Source organism: Pteropus alecto, unplaced genomic scaffold (genome assembly GCF_000325575.1).
Source record: "Pteropus alecto unplaced genomic scaffold, ASM32557v1 scaffold78, whole genome shotgun sequence".
Taxonomy (NCBI): domain Eukaryota; kingdom Metazoa; phylum Chordata; class Mammalia; order Chiroptera; family Pteropodidae; genus Pteropus; species Pteropus alecto.
Window position 1 is genome coordinate 11561434 of NW_006443124.1, and position 20853 is coordinate 11582286.

A 20853-nucleotide genomic window follows, 5' to 3' on the forward strand; every position below is an offset into this window, starting at 1 on the left:
GCAGAAGCAGAACATTTGAGCCTTGGGGCCCTCTAGATTGGAAGCCCTGGTATTGTCCTGATCAGACAGTGTTTCCGTGGGTTCATTCTTAAGAATCTAGAGCAGTCAATTTTTGAAAAATGACACAATTCTCATACCTCTGACCCTTGACATCCCACTGCAGAGGATTAAGCTAACTAGAGAGATCACTGGATGGATCACGAAACCAATACCTCCTGTCCTCACGAAGCCACTGAGGTGTGCTGATGGAGTGACTTAATGGACCACTTTTGCCCCAACATTGAATGCCCTCACAGTGCCTGATATTCCCATTTATGCTGCAAATGTCTTTGCCTCTATTTCTGCCCCTTAACCTTGACCCCTCAGCCCTCCTGCTCTGGTATCTTTGGTATTTTTGGATGCTCAGTGTAGAGGAGTGCTCTTTACAGTGGTGAGCAATGGTGTGAGTAGGTGGCGAGCAGCGAGCCTCTGCTGACTATTGACTGTTCCTCCCCTTATTGCCACCACCCAATTCCTGGCTCTGTGTTGCTAACTGCTAACATTCCTCTCCCATGGCCAGGAGCTCAGAAGCTGCTTCAAATGGAGAGGATGCCAACTTGGGTTCCTGGTGACTACATTATCCTCAGGATGTCAGGCTGGATCATGGTCAGGTCAAGGTGCTGAGTGGCAGGCAGTCAACGGACAGCAACTATAGTATTCATCCCTCAAATTTCTGGTATTTCCAAGTACAGGAGCATCAGGCAGAAGAGCACTTGCTGCATCTCAAGTTCAGTTCTTCATGTAACCAGAGGCAGGGGGCCCAGAGAGTGAGGACAGAGCCCAGCTAGATCAGGGCCTAGGGCTCTCTCACCGTATGTCCCCTATACCTTCTGAATATTTCTGGTTCTTTTCAAGGGCATTTGCCAAAGGCCTCCAAGAGCCCAGGCCAGCTGAGGTGCAAAGCATGGGAAACATGAGGCAAGGAGCTTCCATGTGCCAAGATCTTGAGCACTGCATCCTGCCTTCCTCCTGTGCTCCATCCTCTGTCCTCTATTTCCCTGTGACCCCTTTCCTGACTAGTTTCCCTCTCCTTACCTCTGCTGTCCAGTTCAGACCATCATCCTGGCAGGGCAGTTATAACAACCTCCTCACTGATTCCCTGCTGACGCTTCTGGCTGACACAGTAGCCTGAGTGATTCTTTAAAAATGCAAATCCAGCTCCTTCTTGTCAGTCAGGTCTCAGCCTAATGTCACCTTTTCAGAAAGTTTCCTATTGATCACTCCAAAGTCTCAGTGCCATCATCTGTTTTATTACCTCCATTTCTCTCATCTCTGACATTATCTGGGAATTTTTTGTTTGTTTGTTTACTGCTTTACTGTCTGTCTCCCCCATTAGAATGTAAGCACCAAGAGGACAGAGAATCTGTCTTGTTTCCCACTTGTCTCCAGTGCCCAGGACAGTGCCTGATATAGTAAGAAGTAGGTGCTCAATAAGTATTTATTGAATGAATCAATCAGTCCATCTGTTCCTCTGTCTATCTTTCAGAAGAGCTCACATTCCAGTCATTGGGATGCTTGGCAGTCCTAAGAGTGACCCGAGTGCTGAGTGGAGAAGAGAGAGTCTCTCCTTGGTAGTAAGCAAGGCATAAGCCTCCTATGACCAAGGGAGATGGGGAAAGGGCCTCTTGGCAGGGTGACAGCCAGCCAGTAGGCCATGTGTCTCTTTAAAAGCAGCAGGAAGCCAGGCTCTGAGATAAGAATCGTGACTGCCAGTGTGATACAAGTGGGGAGAGGACCAGAGGGTGTAGAGGGGAGGCTGTTCCATGGGGATGCCCAGACCTCTGTGGCTGGCCAGGCAACACCACATGCTTCCTGTGGGAACAAGGAGAGGAGATCCCCTCTGACGGCCCTGGAGCTGGGGCTGCCCCAGGTTTCTCACCCTTGTCTATACTGTGGAGGCTACTGTCTCTGTTTGCCATTAATGGACGCTTGGGGCTTGCCTTAGGGAAAGTGTTGGACCTGTCTGCTCTCTGCCCCAGCTCCCTGTGCTCTTCTGTGTTTTAGTCTCTCTGTTTGGTAAAATGGCTCCACTACACTGGTGATTGTGAAGAGTCTGGGATGTCTGAGAAGAGGGTCTCAGTGCAAACTGGGGGCTGGAGGAGCAAGGAAGAGTGAAGCTCTGGAAGATTGAGATATGAGGTATGAGAGGCAGCCTTGGGGTAGAAGATGGGCCAGGCAAGACTCGAGCTAAGTGCCCTGAGGCAAGCATGGGGCAGACACTCAGAGGCGACAGTACCTAGCTAGCCTCCTGATTCTAAATAACAAAGACCTGGCATTCCTCTCAGTATCTTACCCTGACTAGTTCATGCCAACTGGCAGGAAGGGTAATGGAAGAACACCTGGCAAGAAGTCTCTGAGATGATTCAAGTCTCATCTCTGCCACTCTGGCTGTGTTACTGTGGACAAGTAACTTTCTTCTTGAAATTGCAGTTATACCAGAGGGTCATGGTCTTTCTCTCACGTGACTGTGGTGAGGATTAAAGAAATGATGTCATTTCAGTGACTCTTCAGCTTCCCTCTCCTACCAGGATCCTCTTCTGGTGTGGGGGGTGGTGGAGGATCAGTGGACACAAACTGAAGAAGCCGAGAAACCGCTGTCCTGACTCAGTGGCTTGCCTCACCCTAACCTCTGGCCCAGATTCTGGAGGCCTTAGTCAAGGGGTGGGGGTCAGAGCTGGGGTTTTCCTGTAGGTCCCATGGCACAGAAGCATTATAGTTCTCTGGAAAGCCCTCAAAATGAGTAGAGATAGCCCTGCTGGAGAAGGGCTCAGAACTGCCAAAAGAGACGGGTGGACCAGTTTGACCCACCCCCTGGGGAAACCCAGGCATGAGCTGGCACCTGGACCTGAGCATGGTTCCTGTCCATCCTGCTCCAACAAGGCTCTGAGGAAAGCTTGGGAAGGGAGGCTGGAGTGACCCACAGGTCAAGGGCTGCTCTCACGTAAATCCTGCTCAACATCCAGCCTATCTAAAGATCCCAGTCCCCAGTCCCTAAACTATCCTCTGTCACACACATCACCATCGTCCCCCCAACCCTACCTACCCCAAGGCCCCTGCCAACATATGCCACCCCACCCTGCACTGACTGCTTTCTCCAGGATCAAGGTTTTTTTCCTGACCATTTGGTGCTCCCTGCCTCCATGATGTCACCATTCCCAGCTCCCTCCTCTGTGACTAATCCTTACTAGCCTCTTCTGCAGCTGCCTCCTTCTCTGCCCACCTTCTAGGTTTGCAGGTTCCTTGGTACTTGGTTCTGTGTCTCTTCAGCTACCCTAGATGTCTCAAACTTGTGGTCTAAGGGCAAAATCAGGGCCTGTACCTCCAACAATGGTTCCTGCCTTTTTTTTTTTAACATGCTACCACATAAACAGCGCCTCAGACTCATGGTATTCCCAGACATACTTCTGCATGCTCTTCTTTGGGGAATAATTCCTTAATTATGGAGCCACCCTAACTATGAGTTATTGGGCCTAGAATTCTTCCATCTGGCTTCAGCCTCCACCCCAGTATCAGCTCATCCCTGTCATGCCTTTCACCAGGCCTCCTGCAATGAATGAAGGGCTCTTTGTAAGGCATCCTGTCACAGGCATGTTCTTCCCTGCAATTTGCCACCTGGCAAATGATTACTCCTCCTCCTCCCTTCCTTGTCCTCCTCCTCCCCCTGCTCTGCTCCCTCCCTTCAAAAACTGCCCTGGAACTACCTGTCCAAGGAATTATACCTGACTGCCCCACTGCCTAACCTAGATGGGGCTAATTCTGCTCATTGCCTGATAGATGCCCGTCATACCTGATGGCTGAGGCACAGTGAATACTCAGTGTTAGGGAGGTAAGGTGGACTCTGAAGTTGTGTGTTCTGAGGAATTGGTTTTTGACTTACAATGAGAACAGCAGAACGAGGCCCTTTCCTGAATTTATATGTCCCAATAGGAAAGAGGCTTATAAACTAAAGCAATAAAATCTATCATGGGGAACTCACATGTAATAACAGATAAGTGTGAGGGAATAAAGGCATGGCTCTGTTCCCCATCTTGGTAAAACTCTGAAGAACCAACCATCCCAGAAGATTTCCTTTGTTGGGGCTGCATGGCAGCTCAACTTCCCTCTGCCTACCAACCTCTCTTTTCCCAAGAGCTCTCCCTAATAAAGGTCCTGCATGCTGATCTTTGACCCAGAGCCTGCTTCCCAGAGCACCTAATCTATGGTGTTTGGTTCTAGGAGTGATTTTTGTTAAGGAGGTGCCAAGATAAGATTTTGGAACTGGATTACCCATCTGGCTGCCATTGAGGACCCAGCCCTTCTCTAAGGACAATGGAATTGGGTAACTATTGCTAAGCTTGACTGACTTAGAAAAAAGATAATGAAAAGATTACAGTGATTAATTGGCATTTGAACGCTAAGTATAAAGAAAGAGCTCCCATCTCTTTCAGTGGAAGAGAAGGAAAAAGCTGATAACCAGGACTTACTTGCAAAGTATGAAACTCCATTTGAAGGTTAAACTACCAATCAAGACAGGTCTTCTATCTTAAGGTTCATACCTGGGATCTCTGTTCCACCTGAAAATATTGAATCTTCAGATTACCCTGAACCCTCTGAGCCTACATAAGTGGCCCATTCATTCCTAGTAAGAGTTGGAGATTCCAACTCTTTCCTAACTAAAAATGATGCAGAGTCCTCTGTCCTGCAAGACATGTTCTCTCATTCTCCCAGGATCTACTCCCACCTCCACTTTTGGCCACTAGGCCAGTAATTAGGGTTAAGTCACAACATAACCTGGCCAGAGATGTGCAGGACCTGCTAAGGGAGGAAAGGATCTTATACCTCAAAACAAATGCAGGAGCTGGCTAACAAGTATTAACAGGAGTTGGGAGAATATACACAGGATTGGGTTCTGGATCAAGAGGTATGGAACAGAAATTTGGAAAAAAGAGGTTATGGATATGGGATCACTTTCCAAGGATATAGTATTTAAAACTGTGGCAAGGACCCCAGGAGATGGTACAAATGCACCATTAGAATGGCTCCTAGAAGCATGGGAAAATAGTGAGATGTGCCTGAATTGCTGTGACAGACTGTGGAGGAAGTGGCGTACAGAGGAGATATACTAAGCAAGGTTGGAAAACGCACCCAAGGGCCCATAAGATACCAAAACAATAAAGAATATGCTGGAAAGACGGGCACCAGCATCAATAAGAAGTCAAGTTGCGGCTGTCCTCTGTAGGTCAGGACTGACAGAACTAAGCTTACTGATATCGATACTGCTCATTCTCTACAATCAAAAGAAACCAGTTTAGGATGATGAGTCCAGTAATCCAAATCAAAAGTCCCTTGCCAAGTTTCCAGATCTGAACCAGTTTTCAATTCACTTGTTTGCTAATTAACTACATTGGCCCTCTTACCACCGGAGAAGAGCCAGTGAATCATTTTGACAAAAATAAATACTCATTCCAGGTATGGGGTTGCCTTTCCTATCTGCAAGGCGTCAGTGAAACCACTATCCAAGGGCTTTCAGAAGTTTTGCTCCATTAGCATGAGATCTCATGTAACATCTTGTCAAACCAAAGGATCCACTTTATAGCAAAGAATATGGAAGAGTGGGATCATAACCATAAGGTCTACTGGTCATATCACATATTGCACTATCCAGGAACTGCCAGCCTGATAGTGTTGGGCAACAGATTGTTGAAGGCATAGTTGCAGTGCCATTTTAGGAGTGGTACTTTACATAGTTGCAGTGCCATCTTAGGAGCCATCATCTAGAACACAGTTCTCAGTATGTCAGAGACCCTTATGGAGCCATGTCCCAATAGGTATAATACAAAGGTCTGAGAACCAAGAAATAGAAGCATGAATGGCTCCTTTTACCATCAGCACCAGTGACCCACTTGGGAAATTTGTGCTTCCCATCCCTGCAACTTTGGACCCTGTGGGTTTAGAGATCCTGTTTCCCCATGAGGAAACACTTCCACCAGAGGTCACAGCAAGCATCTTAATAAACTATAAGTCAAGGCTGCTGCCAGGGTACTTTGACCTCCTTGTGGCCAAAGGCCAGCAGAAAAGAAAGGCAGTCATCATCTTAGCAGGAGCATGTGAGCCTGATCATCAGGAGAAGGTAAGGCTATTGCTGCACAGTGCTACATAGTAAGATCCACTTGGGTGCCTCTTTAATACTCCCTCTATTTTGACAGTAAAGAGGCAGGTGCAGCAACCCTGCACTAAAATGGAATCAGACCAGGAAACAGACCCCTCAGGGGTTGGGTCATGCCACCAGAGAAGCCAACAGGATGAGCATATGTGCTCAGTGAGGATAGGGGGGAATCTGGAATAGATAATAGAGGAGAAGATGAGTATGAATTGCAGCTATGAGATAATCTACAACAGTAGGGGCTGTCGTTCATCTTAACTAGCCTTCCTGTTCTAAGTGTTCTCCAGAAAGTGAAGCCCATCAGAACCATTGGTGTGCTGCAGCTTGAGCTGGCTCAACCTGGCTTGTGAGAGTCCATTGTTAAATTCTTGCCTGCTAGTTTTCAACCCATTAGGAGCTTCAAATCAACCCTGGTGGGGGTGTTTATATCATGACAATTTACAAATGTTACAAATAGAGGTTTGGCCTTTTTTTCTTCTTCAGAGAGCCAGTTGTTAAAAATGTAACAATATAGCACTGGAATCCTGGAGGAGCTTCCAGAACCTGTGAGAAGTGGTTAGATGAAGAAGTAGATCAAAGCAGTTCAAGGTGTGGACTGTAGTGGATGTGATGATGTGCTACCTAGAACACCCTTCAGAAGTCAGGGCTTATTCACCCAGGTTAAGAGTACTGCTGGAAGACATCTCTCTGTAGGCATCTCTCTCTTTGGGGATTTCCTTGGCTAAAAATATTTGCCACACCTAAAGTCATAGCTTTTTCCAGGGACAGCCTACATCTAATTACTGATCAACATGAAAGAATAAAGACTTGACCTCCTCCTTGCCCCAATTTAGAAAAACTCCAAAGGGCCATCTTCAAATCTAGAACTCTCCTGTGGGTCAGCCAAGATTTTGTTGTGACTGCATTGAATCCAGCTTCTTCCTCTGTTCAATCGTACCTCCTTCCCTTTTTCTTTCTCTTCCATTTCCCCTTCCCTTCTCCTCAAGCAGTCCTGCATGCTAATCTCTGTCTGTGCCACAAGGCTAGGAAGAGGAAGTGGGGACAGGGAATGGCTTGATTCTTGAGTCTGGCTCCATGGAAGTGAGGGCCACAGCCTGCTCCCTTCCTGGAGATCATGGGGAAGGGGAAATTATTGCTCTGGAAAGAATCTCTCAAAGCCTGTGATCACAGTGCCAAGTAGGAGAAAATCCAGAAATCGCTGTGGCTGAGCTCAGGACAGAACTACTACCTTTTACCGTGACTACAATAGCAGCTATGTCTTAGTCACTGCCAGGAGACAAGGTCTTCTGTCCCTTACAATTTCTAGCTGAATCTGTCTGTCAGTGCCAGGAACTCTGTCAGTGTTTGTCCATCTATTATGGTCAGAAGCCCTGAGCTGTGCCTATTTGTTTGTCCATCACTATCATAGGCCTACTCTGTGTGTTGGCCTGTGACTTGTAGACCTTCAGACTGGCCAACTTTGTGGGGGTTCATAGTAATTAGGGGTATTTTTGTTTGGTCATGGAACCCAAGATTGTGTCTTTCCATCCTTGAGTTGTTGTGACTGTGGCCCAGGGACATGGCCTGAGGCTCTTACACCTTTCTCTGATTTCTACCTGGGTTCCAACACTGGTTGATATGCATTTCCAGGGGTTGGAATGGTGGCGGGAGTTTTAGGGTCTATCTGAGTCACAGCCCTTCTGTGAATCTGGGCTGGGTGCGACCCTGCCCCCAGCCCTAAGGAGGACTAGAGCTGCTATTTCAGTTGAGGACCTGGGAGGGGCCTACAACAATTGCCTCAGATCCTGGTGGAAGAAGAGGCCTGAGAGCTGTGGGGGTCAGTCAAGGCAAACACCCTGGGGTGTGAGGGGAGAGGGAGACTGAATTATCGAGTAGTTTCTGACTTGGAGCTATGGCTCCAGCAGTGGTTTCCCTGGCCTGCCCTCCTAGCACATGAAATGACTCTACTCTTATCCAGCCCCACTGGCAGAAGAGGACTGGGCAGGAGCCAGGGCTTCCACCAGGAGACCATGGGGCTGCCCCAGGCCTGGGCTGGAGGAAGTGTGACACATTGCCAGGGCTTCCCTCCCTTCTGTTTCCTTTGAGACAGTTCCCAAATCAGTTAAGTGGGAAAGGGAGCAGACAGCTGTACTGGTGTTAGGTTCCCAGCTCCCCTGGCTCCTGAATGGCCCAAGGTCACCCTGTTGGTTCACCTCTCAGATGTTGTTGATAAGGATAATGATAACATCCCTGGCTGTGTAGTAAGTACCTTATAGCCTGGTGCTTATCTTTGCTCCACAGAGCATTTTCTAAACTTTGGGAAATTTGTCTGCTTTTCCATTCTGACTTCCATAAAACTTGTGTGCATCTCTCTTAATCCAAGGGGAGAAGATATTCACTTTCATTAGACCTTGGACATAGCCACTGCTGGCACCTGTGCAGTGAGGAGTCTTTCCCCAGACCTGGAAGACAGAGCAGTAGTTCAGAGCAGAGATCTCACAGTCGCCTGAGGGACAGATCACAGTGCACCCCTGTGGCCTAAGACATGGGAAGGCAAGCCCCAGAGTAAGTGTTGAGGAGGATGCCCCAATAGAAGACATGTCTGCCTCTCACTGGACACTAGTCTGCAGGGGGACAGATATCAGCCACTTGGCTGGAATGCATTCCAGGCACAGGGCAGAAGGGTGGTGAGAGAGCTGTGGCTGGTTTGTGTTCCTGGGGCCCAGGGCTGCTGTGAGGGAGACAGAGGGCTGTGAGCAATGAGACTAGGGGATCTTGCAGAGGGCATAGGAACCAGACTGGCAGGGTAGGGTCTTAGGCCAGACCAAAGGGCTCAGAGTTTATGCTGAGCCAGCAGGTAGCCCATATGGAACACAACCAGACTAATCCTCTAAAATGTAAGCACTCCAGTGCTGGTTTCCCCTCTGAACCTGGCAAAGTTCCTGATACTTTGTAAGCACTCAGTAAATATTTGTTGAATCAAATAATTGGTGCATGAATCCATGGGGAGAGAAGCAGAAGAGGTCTGTCTAGAGACGAGTACCCATGTGGCATTTGAGTTGGTCATCTGCATCAGAAAGGTAGGCGGGCAGGGCAAGGCTGTAGGATTGACTAGGACTGAGACCCCAAGAGGAACCCAGATCACTACTCAGCGCTGAGCCCCCTGGCCTGGTCTCTCCCCTAGGATGACGGCATATCACAGTTCCCTCTGGAGTCAGAGACTTGGGACAATGATTGCACTCTGCAATGCACTGGCAAGACACCATCCACATCCATGTCAGACTGGGCCCTTCTTGAGCTAGCTCCCTCAAAAAAGAGACACTGGAACTGGAGGCAGCCCCTTCACAACTGTGGCAGCATGAAGAACTGGTGAGTGATAAACTGGCTAATTTCTTCTCTTTTCAATGAGAAAACTTCACTACAGCCTGCCCAAGCCAAGGTCCCCAAAGGACAGGCCTCATAGCTCTGTGAGCAAGCTCTGACCTTGGCCCAGACTTAGTTGGATTTGGCTTTTGTTTTCTAGCATTGACTTATCAGAATGTGCACAGTTGGGTCAGACTGAACAGTATAGAGAAGAATTTCCAATAATGATGAAATTTGGGAAGCAGCTTTAGATTGTGTGAAAGTAGAGGAAGACACCTAGTGTCTGATGGACAAGCAGTGTCTATAAAAACAAACAACAAAGTTTATGAAAGACCGTTCCTTGGAAAAGTGTTTGGCACTACTTACTAAAGCTAAAATATGTATATCTTGTTTCTCCTATGTCCCAGTAATTCCATACAATTCCCAGCATTTCCAACAGAAATGCATATATATGCTCACCAAAATGAGTATAAGCATGTTCATAGTAGCTTTATCGACAGTAGAATGGGAAAATACGTTGTGGGACACAATGGAACAGTACACAGAAACAAAAATAACAAGCTACAACTACATGCAACAACTAGAAAGATTGCACAGATATAGTGTTGAACAAAAGAAGTCAAACATAAGAGCACAGTCTACAGTTCTACTTAAAGTTCAAGAATGAGTAAAACGACTTTATGGCGATTCATTGGAATGGTGGCTGTACTTAGGGGAATGGGTACTGACTAGGATGGAGAAAGCACAGGAAGCCTCTGGGGTGCTGGAAAACGTTCTGTATCTTGCTCTGGGTGCTGATTATATCAGTTTAAACATATATAAAAATCCACTGAAATGTATACTTAAGTTTTGTGTGTTTTTTTCAATTAAAAAGAACATAATTTTAAAAAGGTTTTTCCCTACCTCCAGAAGAACTGCAGGATCTTTAAGGAAATGCTGACCTTCCCCTTTGGTGAGAGCCCTGGAAGTAAGTTTCAGGGTAGAACCTGGGGAGTTTATGCTCATCTTCCTTTGAAGTTGAGTTTAAAAAAGAAAAAAAGGAGAAAGGTTTTTTAAGTAATCATCTCTTAAGTTGAAAGAGCAGGTCTAGGCCAGAGATAACATCAGTGGCAGCAACATGAAACTATTTCATTGCTCTTATCTCAAACCACAGTGAAAAATAACTTGTGAAGTTGCATCTTTCCTGGCAGCCATAGCTCAGGGTCTCTTCAAAGGAGGGAAATTGGTCAGCTGTTTGCGAAGGCGAGGTCTGCGCCCAGCAGCCCTTCTGAGGGTCTGGAAGGGGACTTCTTTGGGGCGAGGCCTGAGGATTCTATCTAGCTCACCTTCTTTGTAGTCCTAAGGAAGTCCCTGGCCTCTCTGGGCCTTGGGGTGGGGAGCTTCCAGCACTGACAGTAGGTGAGATGGCCCCTTCACATCTCAGTTCTGGTTTTGGGGGCTGTCCCTGCTCTTACCTGCCCTGTGGACCCAGATGCCATGATCATTCTGGCATCCCTTTTCCTCAGAGAAACAGGGGCATCAGGGCATTCTCAGCAGAAACTGGTTTTCCTGGCTCTCCCCTTAGGCCTCCTGGCAGCAGGGCTCACATCTGTCTAGAACTCCTTGTGTCAGGGCAGGCTGGTCTCTGGCTGGGGCATCTTTGTTCCTGCCACAACTCCACTTCACAGATTAAAAAACTGAGGCCCAGAAGATAGCTGCATGCCAGATTTGTTATTCGTGAAGCCTGTGTAACACGATGCAGGGGTTTAGGGCAGGAGCTGCTGGATCCAGAACAATCAGGCAATGTGCCTTCAACACAAACAGCAGTTTGTACAGAAGCCCAGGTTAGCACAGTATGTGCCTGGTCCATGCAGCCCGCCTTCCAGTTCTAGTCATACAAACTGAGAACTCCCAAACACATATGTGTGCAGATGGCCAGGAAGCAAGAGGAGTAAGGGCTCAGGAATACCACACCTGGTTTTCAGGGCCCGTCCTGCCCACTTGGAGCCGTGTGATACAGGCTAGATGTGTAGCCCCCAGCCCACTCAAATATAAAGTTAGTTGAGGATGCCTGGATAGCACCTTACAACTTCCAGGCCCACACAGAGAGCTGTCCTGCCTGACAAGGAAGAGCAGACAGGCCTCTTCTGCTGTCCATACTATCCCAGAAAGAGGGTGCCAGCACTCTAGGCTTTGTGGGGAGCAGCCCGCATTGTAAGCTAATCACCAGCCTCTTGGCTGAACAATATTTGGTGGACCAGTTGTTATAATGCAAGCCACCATGAGGACCTGCATTTAGCTGGAGACACTGAGGATGCAAATTTTCTATTAGCAAGGGGACTAACCACATGATGATACCCACTGTCCTTGGCACTTAGCCTCTCTCCTCAGTTCCAACCATGGCCACATTTACAGCTATCACAGGATAGAAAATCCAGTAGAAAACTCATGTGCCATCCCACTACCCAAGGTATCATCCCAATTCCTTTCCAACCCTTGGTTCACACAGGATCATCCTAGTATCGATGCCATTCTGGACCTTTTATAGGTGCCTTGCCATGTTGCAGTGTTAGCCTCATGTCTATCATTTTATTTCATGGACTGAAAGATTGGCTATTTCTGTGGATGAAGCTTCTCTCCTTCAGTGTGATCCCCTTGAATGTGAATGCTGAGTCAAAAGATATGGCCACATTATGGCCTCTGACAGAGACTGTGACTGCCAATGGAACTGTTCCCATTCTCAAGGTCTAGCATATGAGAGAGGGTCGCACTGCTGCTTTAGTGCATGCCTTTGATATCTGAATCAGTCCTATTGATTTCTGAGGGGGAATGGGGCCCGTAGGAGGCAGAGATGATAGAGAGTTGAGGTGGCCTTTGGGGAGGTCCTGTGAAGGGAGTGGGGGGAACTATTCTACTGTCCTGAGAAATCTTGATGTGTGAATGAGCCTTTCTCCTCAGGCCACCCAGCCCCACTCTCCCTCCTGGTCTAGAGTGGGCCTAGCAAAGTCAGGAGTTCCTCAGGGTTGAGCTGGGCCTGCCCCAGGCCTGCCCATGATTATCTTCTATGGAGGGATATAATTTGGACATATTTTCTGGCATCCTAGGAAAATGTGGTATATAGGGCCAATCTCAGCCAATTGGGGGTCAGGGCCATGCCTCTTGTGCTTAGGTGTCCAACCTTCTAGCTCAGAGCTTATACATCTTCTAGTTTATACGTCTTCTAGCTCAGAGCTCCAACCTTCCAGTGTACCAGCCTCTCCTTAGATCCTGAGGCAGTAGTGCCAGTAAGCTCCCAGGGAACTATGAGCTCAGGCCTGCCTGGATCTCCGGAGCTGTACCCAAAAGGCCCTCCCACCTGGTCCCAGCCCCCAGCAGGCTCCCCATTACCACTATCCAGATCTGAGCCTAGTTGGAGGGAAAACTAGGGCACATAGAAAACCCAAGTGGCCCTCAATGCACGATCTCTTCATGGGTAGCTGTTTGGTGACCTTGCCAGGGCTTAAGGCTGTCAGGGAGATGAAGGCAGTTTTCACTGTGGTATGACCACCTTTGCACCTATACCTTCCCAATTTTCTTGTTTCCCGGGAGAGGCACCTTCATACCTATACCTTCCCAACTTTCCTGTTTTCTAGGAGAGGCACCAGAGGCTCTCTGTCAACCTCAGTTTCCCTAGAGTTGAGCTAGATGCCCTGAGGCCTTCTAGCTTGACAAAGACCCTGAACTTAGGCTGTGGTCTGGCCTCAGGGGCTAGAGTCTACCTCACCTTTATGGACTCTGGCTGAGAGACTGAGGCACCTGTTCAAGGTCACACAGCAAGCTACTGGTAGGCTAGGCTTATACATCCTCTGCTGTTCCGAACACAGCAGTGAGATGACAAGGATGTACATGCAAGCCCCCAACCTTCTACTGTTAGGTGCCTCAAGTTAAGAGGAAACTGGGTCAGTGAAGTGGTGGGTCTGAGCGACCCTGTCCTGCCATGCACCCCTCAGACTCTACTGCCTGTCACAGAAGAGTGATCTTCAGAACCCTGAGCACCTGTGTGGTGTGCCCAAGGGACAGGAGCTCACTGCCCTTGGGGACTCGACTGGGGTCTTTCTTAGGGCTGAAACCGCCCTTGACCCCTGGCCCCATACTAGCCCTGACACCCAAACCCAAGTCACAGGTCCACCCTCCGTGTTCTGAGATAATTTGACAGCTTTTCTCAGTCATACTTGCTGACCTCTAGCCTGATGTGGCCCCTAGAGGTGGGGTAGCCTAGGAATCATAGAGCAAGGGGTGGGGATGGGTAGGACTGTGGTGGGTCTGTACACTGGCTGCAGGCACAGACTGAGGCTTTACAGCTTGGCAAGGTCTGTCAGTGGGTAGATGTTGCAGACTGCAGGTCTGGCCTGGGCCAAGTTGTGGTTACAGCTTGATACCTAGTTATATTCCAGAACAATAGATTTTTACCTTTCTTGATTTGGTGAAGAAGCTCATGGTCTGAGAGGTTTAAACCATAGTAGGAAGCTGTTTGGATTGTGGGACAATCCCACTCACCTCCAATAAACCGTTCAGTTGATTAGAGTTAGAATTGAGAATAATGGGTCAGAGCTCAGTAGCCTGGTCTGACAGCTCTTCAGGGCCCAAGTAGCTGGTGGATCCCCCATGCGCAGGGCCTTGTGCTCCAGGGGTTCGGAAATTAATAGTCAGGGAGGGGGCCGTTATGCCAAGGAGACACTGGAGTGTGTTGTGAGGAGTTTTGCAGGCCAGATGAGGGACTTTACTTTGAAGCCAGATAGCTCTTTGCTGGTCTAGAAGAAGCTGGGGGTTTGGAGCTGTCCGTTGCCCTTGTGGGCCCTACCTTGTTCAGGTCCCCCACTGTGCTCAGTCCTCTGTTAGTAGCGTGAAGGCCCCAGTTCCCCTGAGCCATTAACCAGAGCTGACCTTTCTGTGGCCATACTGAACCCTCAATGTGGGCAATGAGGTGAATTAAACTTAGAGCTCCCTAGGAGCTGTAGTAAAGACCAAAGGAGGGAGGACCTTGAGTATTGAGGCTTGGCCTTTGGGTCTGGGGGTGGATGGGTGCTGACCGAGGTTGGGCAAGGCAGTCTAGGAAAGGATCTGAGGGACACAGGGACAAGTGAGGCAGCAACAAGCTACACAGACATTGATGGAGCTCCTACTGTGTGTTCACAGCACTGGAGGTGTAGTGCAGGGGCAGATAAGGTGGGCTTCCCACTCACCCTCCTAGGCCCCTCCTTCTGAGAGACCCCTGGCCCTCCAGGTCTGGAGCTCTGGTTATGTTACCATCAACCCCACCTCCCTTCCCCTTCCAATCTCTCCAAGCCCCAAGGAGACTGGACTGTATCATGACTCCCACTCACCAGTATTCCCATACCCCAGCTTTATTAAGGCAGTGGTGTTGATGTATCAGTTACAGAAATATTTCTTCAGGCACATCCCCTCCATTTCCCACTTGCAGCCTTGTCTGCCCACCGAGGGCCAGCAAGCTCCCACCCATCCCCGATGTAAGTTGTTCCTGATGCTCCTTCAATCCCATTTTCTGCAGCTCTAACCACGTGCACCAGGCTCCCATGGGAGGACAGAGTCTCAGAGGCTGTCCTAGGTCTTTTTACATGATTTCCATCCTTCTATAGCTATGACAACATTCTGTAAGGCTTCCTTGAACTGTGAGAAATTACTTATCTCAGTAGTACAGTTCTTAGGTGATTCTGTTGGCTAAATAAAAAATATATATTTATCTTCTCAGCAGAAAAAAAATAAAAGCAAACTCTGTTCTCCCAGCCAAAAGGGTCACATAGTAACCCTCCCATCCCCTAGGGGGTAACTCAGCAGGCCCTCCCCATCTGTCTTAGGGAGGGCATTGGAGGCCAGCTGTCTGAGGTCCATCCATGGCCCTGGGGAGAAAGCCAGCAGCATGTGGGCAGGTCCCACAGCTGCCCAGGACAGGAACATGAGGATGAGCAGGATGAGAGCACGCAGGGGACTGACTATGCAAGCAGTGGGCAAAGAGAGAGGAGCACCTCAGTCATGTTTTCCTACAACATGCCCCCGCAAACCACTGCCTATCTCCACATTGCCCAGAAGGGGCCCTAAGGGCAGGGCAAACCAGAGCCAGCTTGGACTGGCTGCCCAATCTGGGTTAGCACTGAGTGGCACTTCCCTCTCCCCAGGCTGAGTCTATGACAAGACCTGCTCTGACTCATCTCAGACCTGCTTCACACTGACCCTTGTGTTGGGGGCTTGGCAGAGGGCATGACAGAAACCTTCAGCATGACCTCTGAGCTCTCACTCCCCTAAGTCCTAGCTCCTGTCTGCAAGTGGGCTTCTTTTGGATTGGAAAGTAGTACCACAGGCTTCACATGTGGCAAGTGGGGGCCATAAGATGCCCTTTGCCCTGCTGGGCCTCTGTTTATGATAATAAGAAAAATGATGTCCCAGGTTCCCCTAAGAACAAACAGCAACTTACCTGTAGCTTTGTGCAAATTTGGGGGAGTTCCTTCATGTTCTTATAAACCTTTCGTAGGTGATTATCGTCATATTTTGTAAGAAGTTTGTTCAAGGTGGAGATGAAGTCCTTTATAAATTCTCCATAGCATGACTCCTGAAACAGGGTTAGGGGCACTAGGATGTTGGTGGTGCACAGCAGAGCACCAGCTGACCCCTAGCCTCATCCATCCCTAGTCACTTTGGCCAGATGGAGCCCTGGACTCACATTCAGGCCCTACCCTAATTCTCCTACAGGAGAGGCGTGGGCACTGCAAGCTGTGCAGCTGGTGTCTGGTCTCTCCTCAGACCCAGGGCCGACCTAGGATGGTGAGCAGAGAGCCCAGCAAAGCCCAGGACCTGACCATTGCTTCATCTGTTGACTGGGTGGGAGGCACCATCCTCAAACTCTCAGCTTTCTCCCCAGATTTCCCTCTCCAATATCTTTTGTTTGCATATCTGCCCTAGGTGCCAACTGGGGTTATCCCTTTGAAATGTGGTCAGAAAGGTCCATGTGGTGACTGCTGCTTACCTTACTGGTGTTCTGGGGCCTTTCAAAGGAACCCTGGAAGCAGGAAAAGTTGGTCAGAAACACAAAGGGCCACTGAGAGCCAAGTGATGTTTAATGAAAATCCAGACTTACCTTGTATGTAATGTTGTCAGATGTAAGTTCATGCTGAATCTCAGCACAGACCGCTGTGTGATTGTCATAGAGAGACTCGCTGGTTGTCTTCATCAGGGCAGAATGGCTCTCCAAGCCCCAGAGCACACAAGCCAGGAGTATATACAGGTACATGGTATGACTTAAGAGTGGCTCCAAGCTGATCCGAGCCCTGGGCTTGGCAGCATTTCTGTGAGGAGGGGGTACCTATATATGTGAGTCTAAGGAAACGCTAACTCTCTTATCAAGTCATCACCAACTTACGTGGGAGATAGAGGGGACCTTATCGCTGGGTGAGATGTGCTTTTCATGCATTTTCTATGACCACAGTACACTTCATGGATTCTTGTCTTTGTTGAAACTCAGGCGTGGTCTCTGAGATTTTATTTCATACTCACATTGCAGAGTCCTGACCTTTCTGCCAGCATGTGGGACAGGTCTTTGGCCAGGATTGGTGCTGTCCAGAGAGAGCAGGTGAGATGGAGGGAGAGCCAGTAGGGCCTACCTGTTAGGAAGAAGACTCCCCCTACCCCACTGCCTGCCTGACACCTGGAGACATACCCACTTCTTCACAGTCCCCAGGAGGGATATGCAGGGAGGGAGGACAGGTTCAGGAACAAGGCCTCCAGCACTGTTGGCAAAGCAGGGAGAGGGAGGAGAGCTGCTATGCTCTCATCCCAAAGGCTATGAATTTAGGAGATGTATGGATGCAAAACTTCATGTGAAAACAAAACCAGCTCAGAAAAATGCCACACTATAGCCATGTACCAACAAATTATGAATTTACATTCTGACTCTCAAGATTAAGATCACCCATTTTGGGGAATGTTTGGTAAATATGCTGAGTTCTGACCCCTGTGGTTTGGTTTTTCCCCCTGAACAGCTGGCTAGTCCATCTGCTGATTCATCTTAGGAGTGGTCGGAGCCCTGAGCTTGAGGGGCAGGGTGTAGTCTCTGAGGGGCATTGGTGCTTCGTCTGACCTTAGGGGGTACCTACTCAACCAGCGACCAGCCAAGCTCGAGCAAACCCCAGGCCTCCCTGGGAAGGATGATGCCCCTTCTCTGGAGCAGGTTTCCCACTGGCTGGCTGGGTCCCTTGGATTTCTAAGTGAACTTGGAAACCTCCCTCTGGGGTGGGAGCCTTGAGCATTCCAGGAAGCACATCCGGGTATGCAAAACGCTGTGCCCAGGCCAGCTCTCCCCTCCCCTCTGCTCAATAGCACTGCCCCTCTCACAGTGCCCCTGCCCCTTCCCCCACCTCCCTGCTTCCTCCCCTCCCTGCCCTGTGGGGAGGAGAGCACCTCTAGCATTTGCTTATGATGAAAACAACTGCAACACTACACAAATAAGAACAGATTTGTAATAATTTATTATTATGATAAAATATCTGTAATAAATATTAAGTGTGAACTTAAATAAATAAATAAATATTTAAATACATAAATATATAAATAAATATTACTGGTCCCTGCCGATGTAAAAATTTCCTCCCTTCTAGCACACCCGTATGGGTCAGCATGGCTCAGAGCAAATCTGTGGCCCCCGTGGCACAGGTCCACCCTGTGGTCCCTCTAAGGTGAAGATCTTAGGCAAGCGCTGAGTTTTCTTGGGCTCCTTGTGGGTGGGAGGGCAGTGGTCTGTGAGGTAAGCTCCCAGGGCTAGCTCTGGAACTGGTCTGCCTCACTTCTGCACTTGCTCCCAGCAGTCAAAGGGGATGTTAAGTAGAAAGTCATGCAGGTTCTTCTTGAAATTCTTCAAGGTGATAATCTGGGTTGCACAGGAAGTTTCCTTAAAGCAAAAGAAAAGAAAAAAGAAAAAGAAAACTTGAGTCTAGACACAAGTAGGTAATGTGGGGGCATCACTAGCTTGCTTATGTGCTGCCTCTTGGAACTCAGAGGCCAGAAGGCCATCTGGGGTCCACCTGCTGACCTGGGTCAGGTTACATGTTGCCACCTATGTGTTATCCAAAGGGTGCACAGCTCTACCAGTGGCAGCTGGGGCCAGGGACCTGACAAAGTGCCAGCCTGAGGCTGGTCTGCTGGGCAGTTAGGCCGCTGACTCTTTGGTCCCAGGCCAGCACAGAGCAACTTGGCTGCTAAGGTTGGCTCTGAAAGCCCAGAAAGGACAGGGTAGGAGTTATGGCCACAAGCTTCACTCACTTTTCACAGGAAAGGAGTGTTTGGGACCTTTTTACATTCCGGATATGCCTCCCTTCCTGCTTCCATGCAATCCAGGAGCCCCTTGAAGGGCCAAGGGAAAGTCTTGCCAGGAGGTGGCACTTGTGCCCAGGAACTTCCTCTTTATCTTAGGCGAGCCCTGCGTTTCCTTGGGTTTGCCTCACCTCTGACCTCATTAATGACAACAAGGGCAAGAACAGAGCAGCTCCCACTAGGGAGCCCTGCCAGCTTCAGAGTTCTATGCCTTAGCTCCTAGAGTTGAAAATGAGCTGGGCTGCTCCCTCTCTGGAGGGTCTAATCGTTACAGATCAGTTGACTCAGAAACCCTTTGGGATCCTGAACAGCCACACCCAAAGGTCTCTCCCTACCAATTCCTAGATGAGACTTTTCTGCTTGGAGCCCAGGCATGGACACTCACCAGGGTACGGGGACAGTGCTGCTCATAGTAGCTGGCCATCATGGTTAAGGGGCCCTTGAGCCTGGTGAGGCTGCCCCGCAAGCCCTGTGTGTACAGCTTCAGGCGGGTCTGCACACATGTCGGCTCCTGTGGAAAAAGTCCATTCCGTGGTAAGTAGTGGCCAAGTGTCCTCTCCATCACTTCTTCCTGTTCTCATCCCCATTCTCCAAGATTAGGGCCCAGGAGGGGCACAGAATGATTTCCAACTAGTCTCAGGCAGGTCCAGTCATACATACTGCCCTGTCCCCCTGTCCACTGCAGGCATGAATCTGATTCCTCTTCACCACTCAACTCAAGCTACCCTTAGTCAGCATAGCCACATTCCCTTGGCCTGGCATCACTAGAGGGTCTCAGCCCCTAGGAAAGGTGGTTACCATCCCCCAACCATTCAGGGAGAAGGGGCAGGGCATTGCCCAGACATGCTGTGTGAATAAGCAAGGCTTGTTTCTAAAACCCCTCTGTGCCCCTCTGTAGCCATCACCCTGTCTCCACAGGGCTTGGTCTCAGGGCATAGTGAGTGTGCCAGGCCCACAGCCCCTGTCTCATAAACTAATCACTGCTTACCCACCTGTCCCCTGGTGACCCTTGGCCCCTTGAATGCTATGTCTGTCTGTGGCTACTCAGATAATAAAGGAGCTCATGTGACTGCCACAAGGGCAAAGGCCAGGGGCCTTCTGAGCATACCTCCTCTTGGCAGCCAGCTGAATGGAGAGAGAGTTCATAGCCCTATGAGGATCATCTAAAGTGGAGCCATCCCCAAGGCAGAGACAAGCATCTTACCTGGGGGTCAAAGATTTCAGAGACGACTTCTACAGTTTCATTCTATAGAAAAGGAAAAGGTGGTGTTATCGAGCTGCCAGGCAGGGCTAGTCCGGACCCGCGAGGTGGACCAGCAAGGTGGCCAAGGCATGACCTGCACTCCCTCTCTCACTCACCATCATATCAGCGGTGTCATTACTGTGGTTCAGAATGCTCAGGGCCTCCTTGATGGCATCCACATGTTGAAAGGGCCGGGTAACAGGGCTGGGTGGACGGGTGGGTGCGGAGATGCTGCAGACCACAGTGCCCAGGAGAAGCAGGTTCTGTAGCCACATCCTCCTGAAGACTTTAGCCTTTCTCTCTGAGCACTGGGCTCACTGGCAAAAGAGCTTTTATATACACAGTTAGAGGAAATGATTAATGGTGACCACAAAACACCAGGAGGGTGGGGGAACTACCTGAACTGTGGAATCTCCTGGCCCTTATCAGCTACACATGGGAAAGGTGAGCCTTTCCCCCAGGTGGTCACCATAGGGGGTTTTCATTAATGAGCCCTTCCAAGAATCAGCAGCCCACCCACCCGCCTCCTGAGTCTGCTCTCCAGCCCTCCCTAGGCAGTCTGATAGCCTGCTGAAGCTGCCACATCCCTCTGAGGGGCCTCTGGGCACAGTTTGGACTTCTTGGCCTGGAGTGGCCAGGGCAGGGCCTGGGAGACACTCAACCAAGCGCCTACTCCCAGGCTCTCCATCCTGCCTGTTACCCCAAGAGGGCTTTAGGCTGGCTGTGCCCACCCTGGGGCCCATTCCAATCC

General features: G+C 49.4%; 1 protein-coding gene across 1 annotated transcript; it reads right to left on the reverse strand.

The window, feature by feature from the left end:
• Positions 1-18124: 18124 nt before the first annotated feature.
• Positions 18125-20389, reverse strand: CSF2 (colony stimulating factor 2). The gene is made up of 4 exons (XM_006923162.2): positions 20219-20389; positions 20064-20105; positions 19245-19370; positions 18125-18437 (listed from the first exon to the last, which is right to left on the reverse strand). Exons 1-4 carry the CDS (start codon positions 20375-20377, stop codon positions 18330-18332), a joined length of 435 nt encoding a protein of 144 aa, XP_006923224.1. The 5' UTR covers positions 20378-20389; the 3' UTR covers positions 18125-18329.
• Positions 20390-20853: the final 464 nt, after the last annotated feature.

Coding starts and splice junctions, on each gene's coding strand:
- CSF2 (XM_006923162.2), bottom strand. CDS start 20,377: ATGTGGCTACAGAACCTGCTTCTCCTGGGCACTGTGGTCTGCAGCATC. Junction 20,106..20,218: donor ATGACACCGCTGATATGATG/GTGAGTGAGAGA, acceptor CCTTTTCTATAG/AATGAAACTGTAGAAGTCGT. Junction 19,371..20,063: donor CTGAAATCTTTGACCCCCAG/GTAAGATGCTTG, acceptor CTTTTTCCACAG/GAGCCGACATGTGTGCAGAC.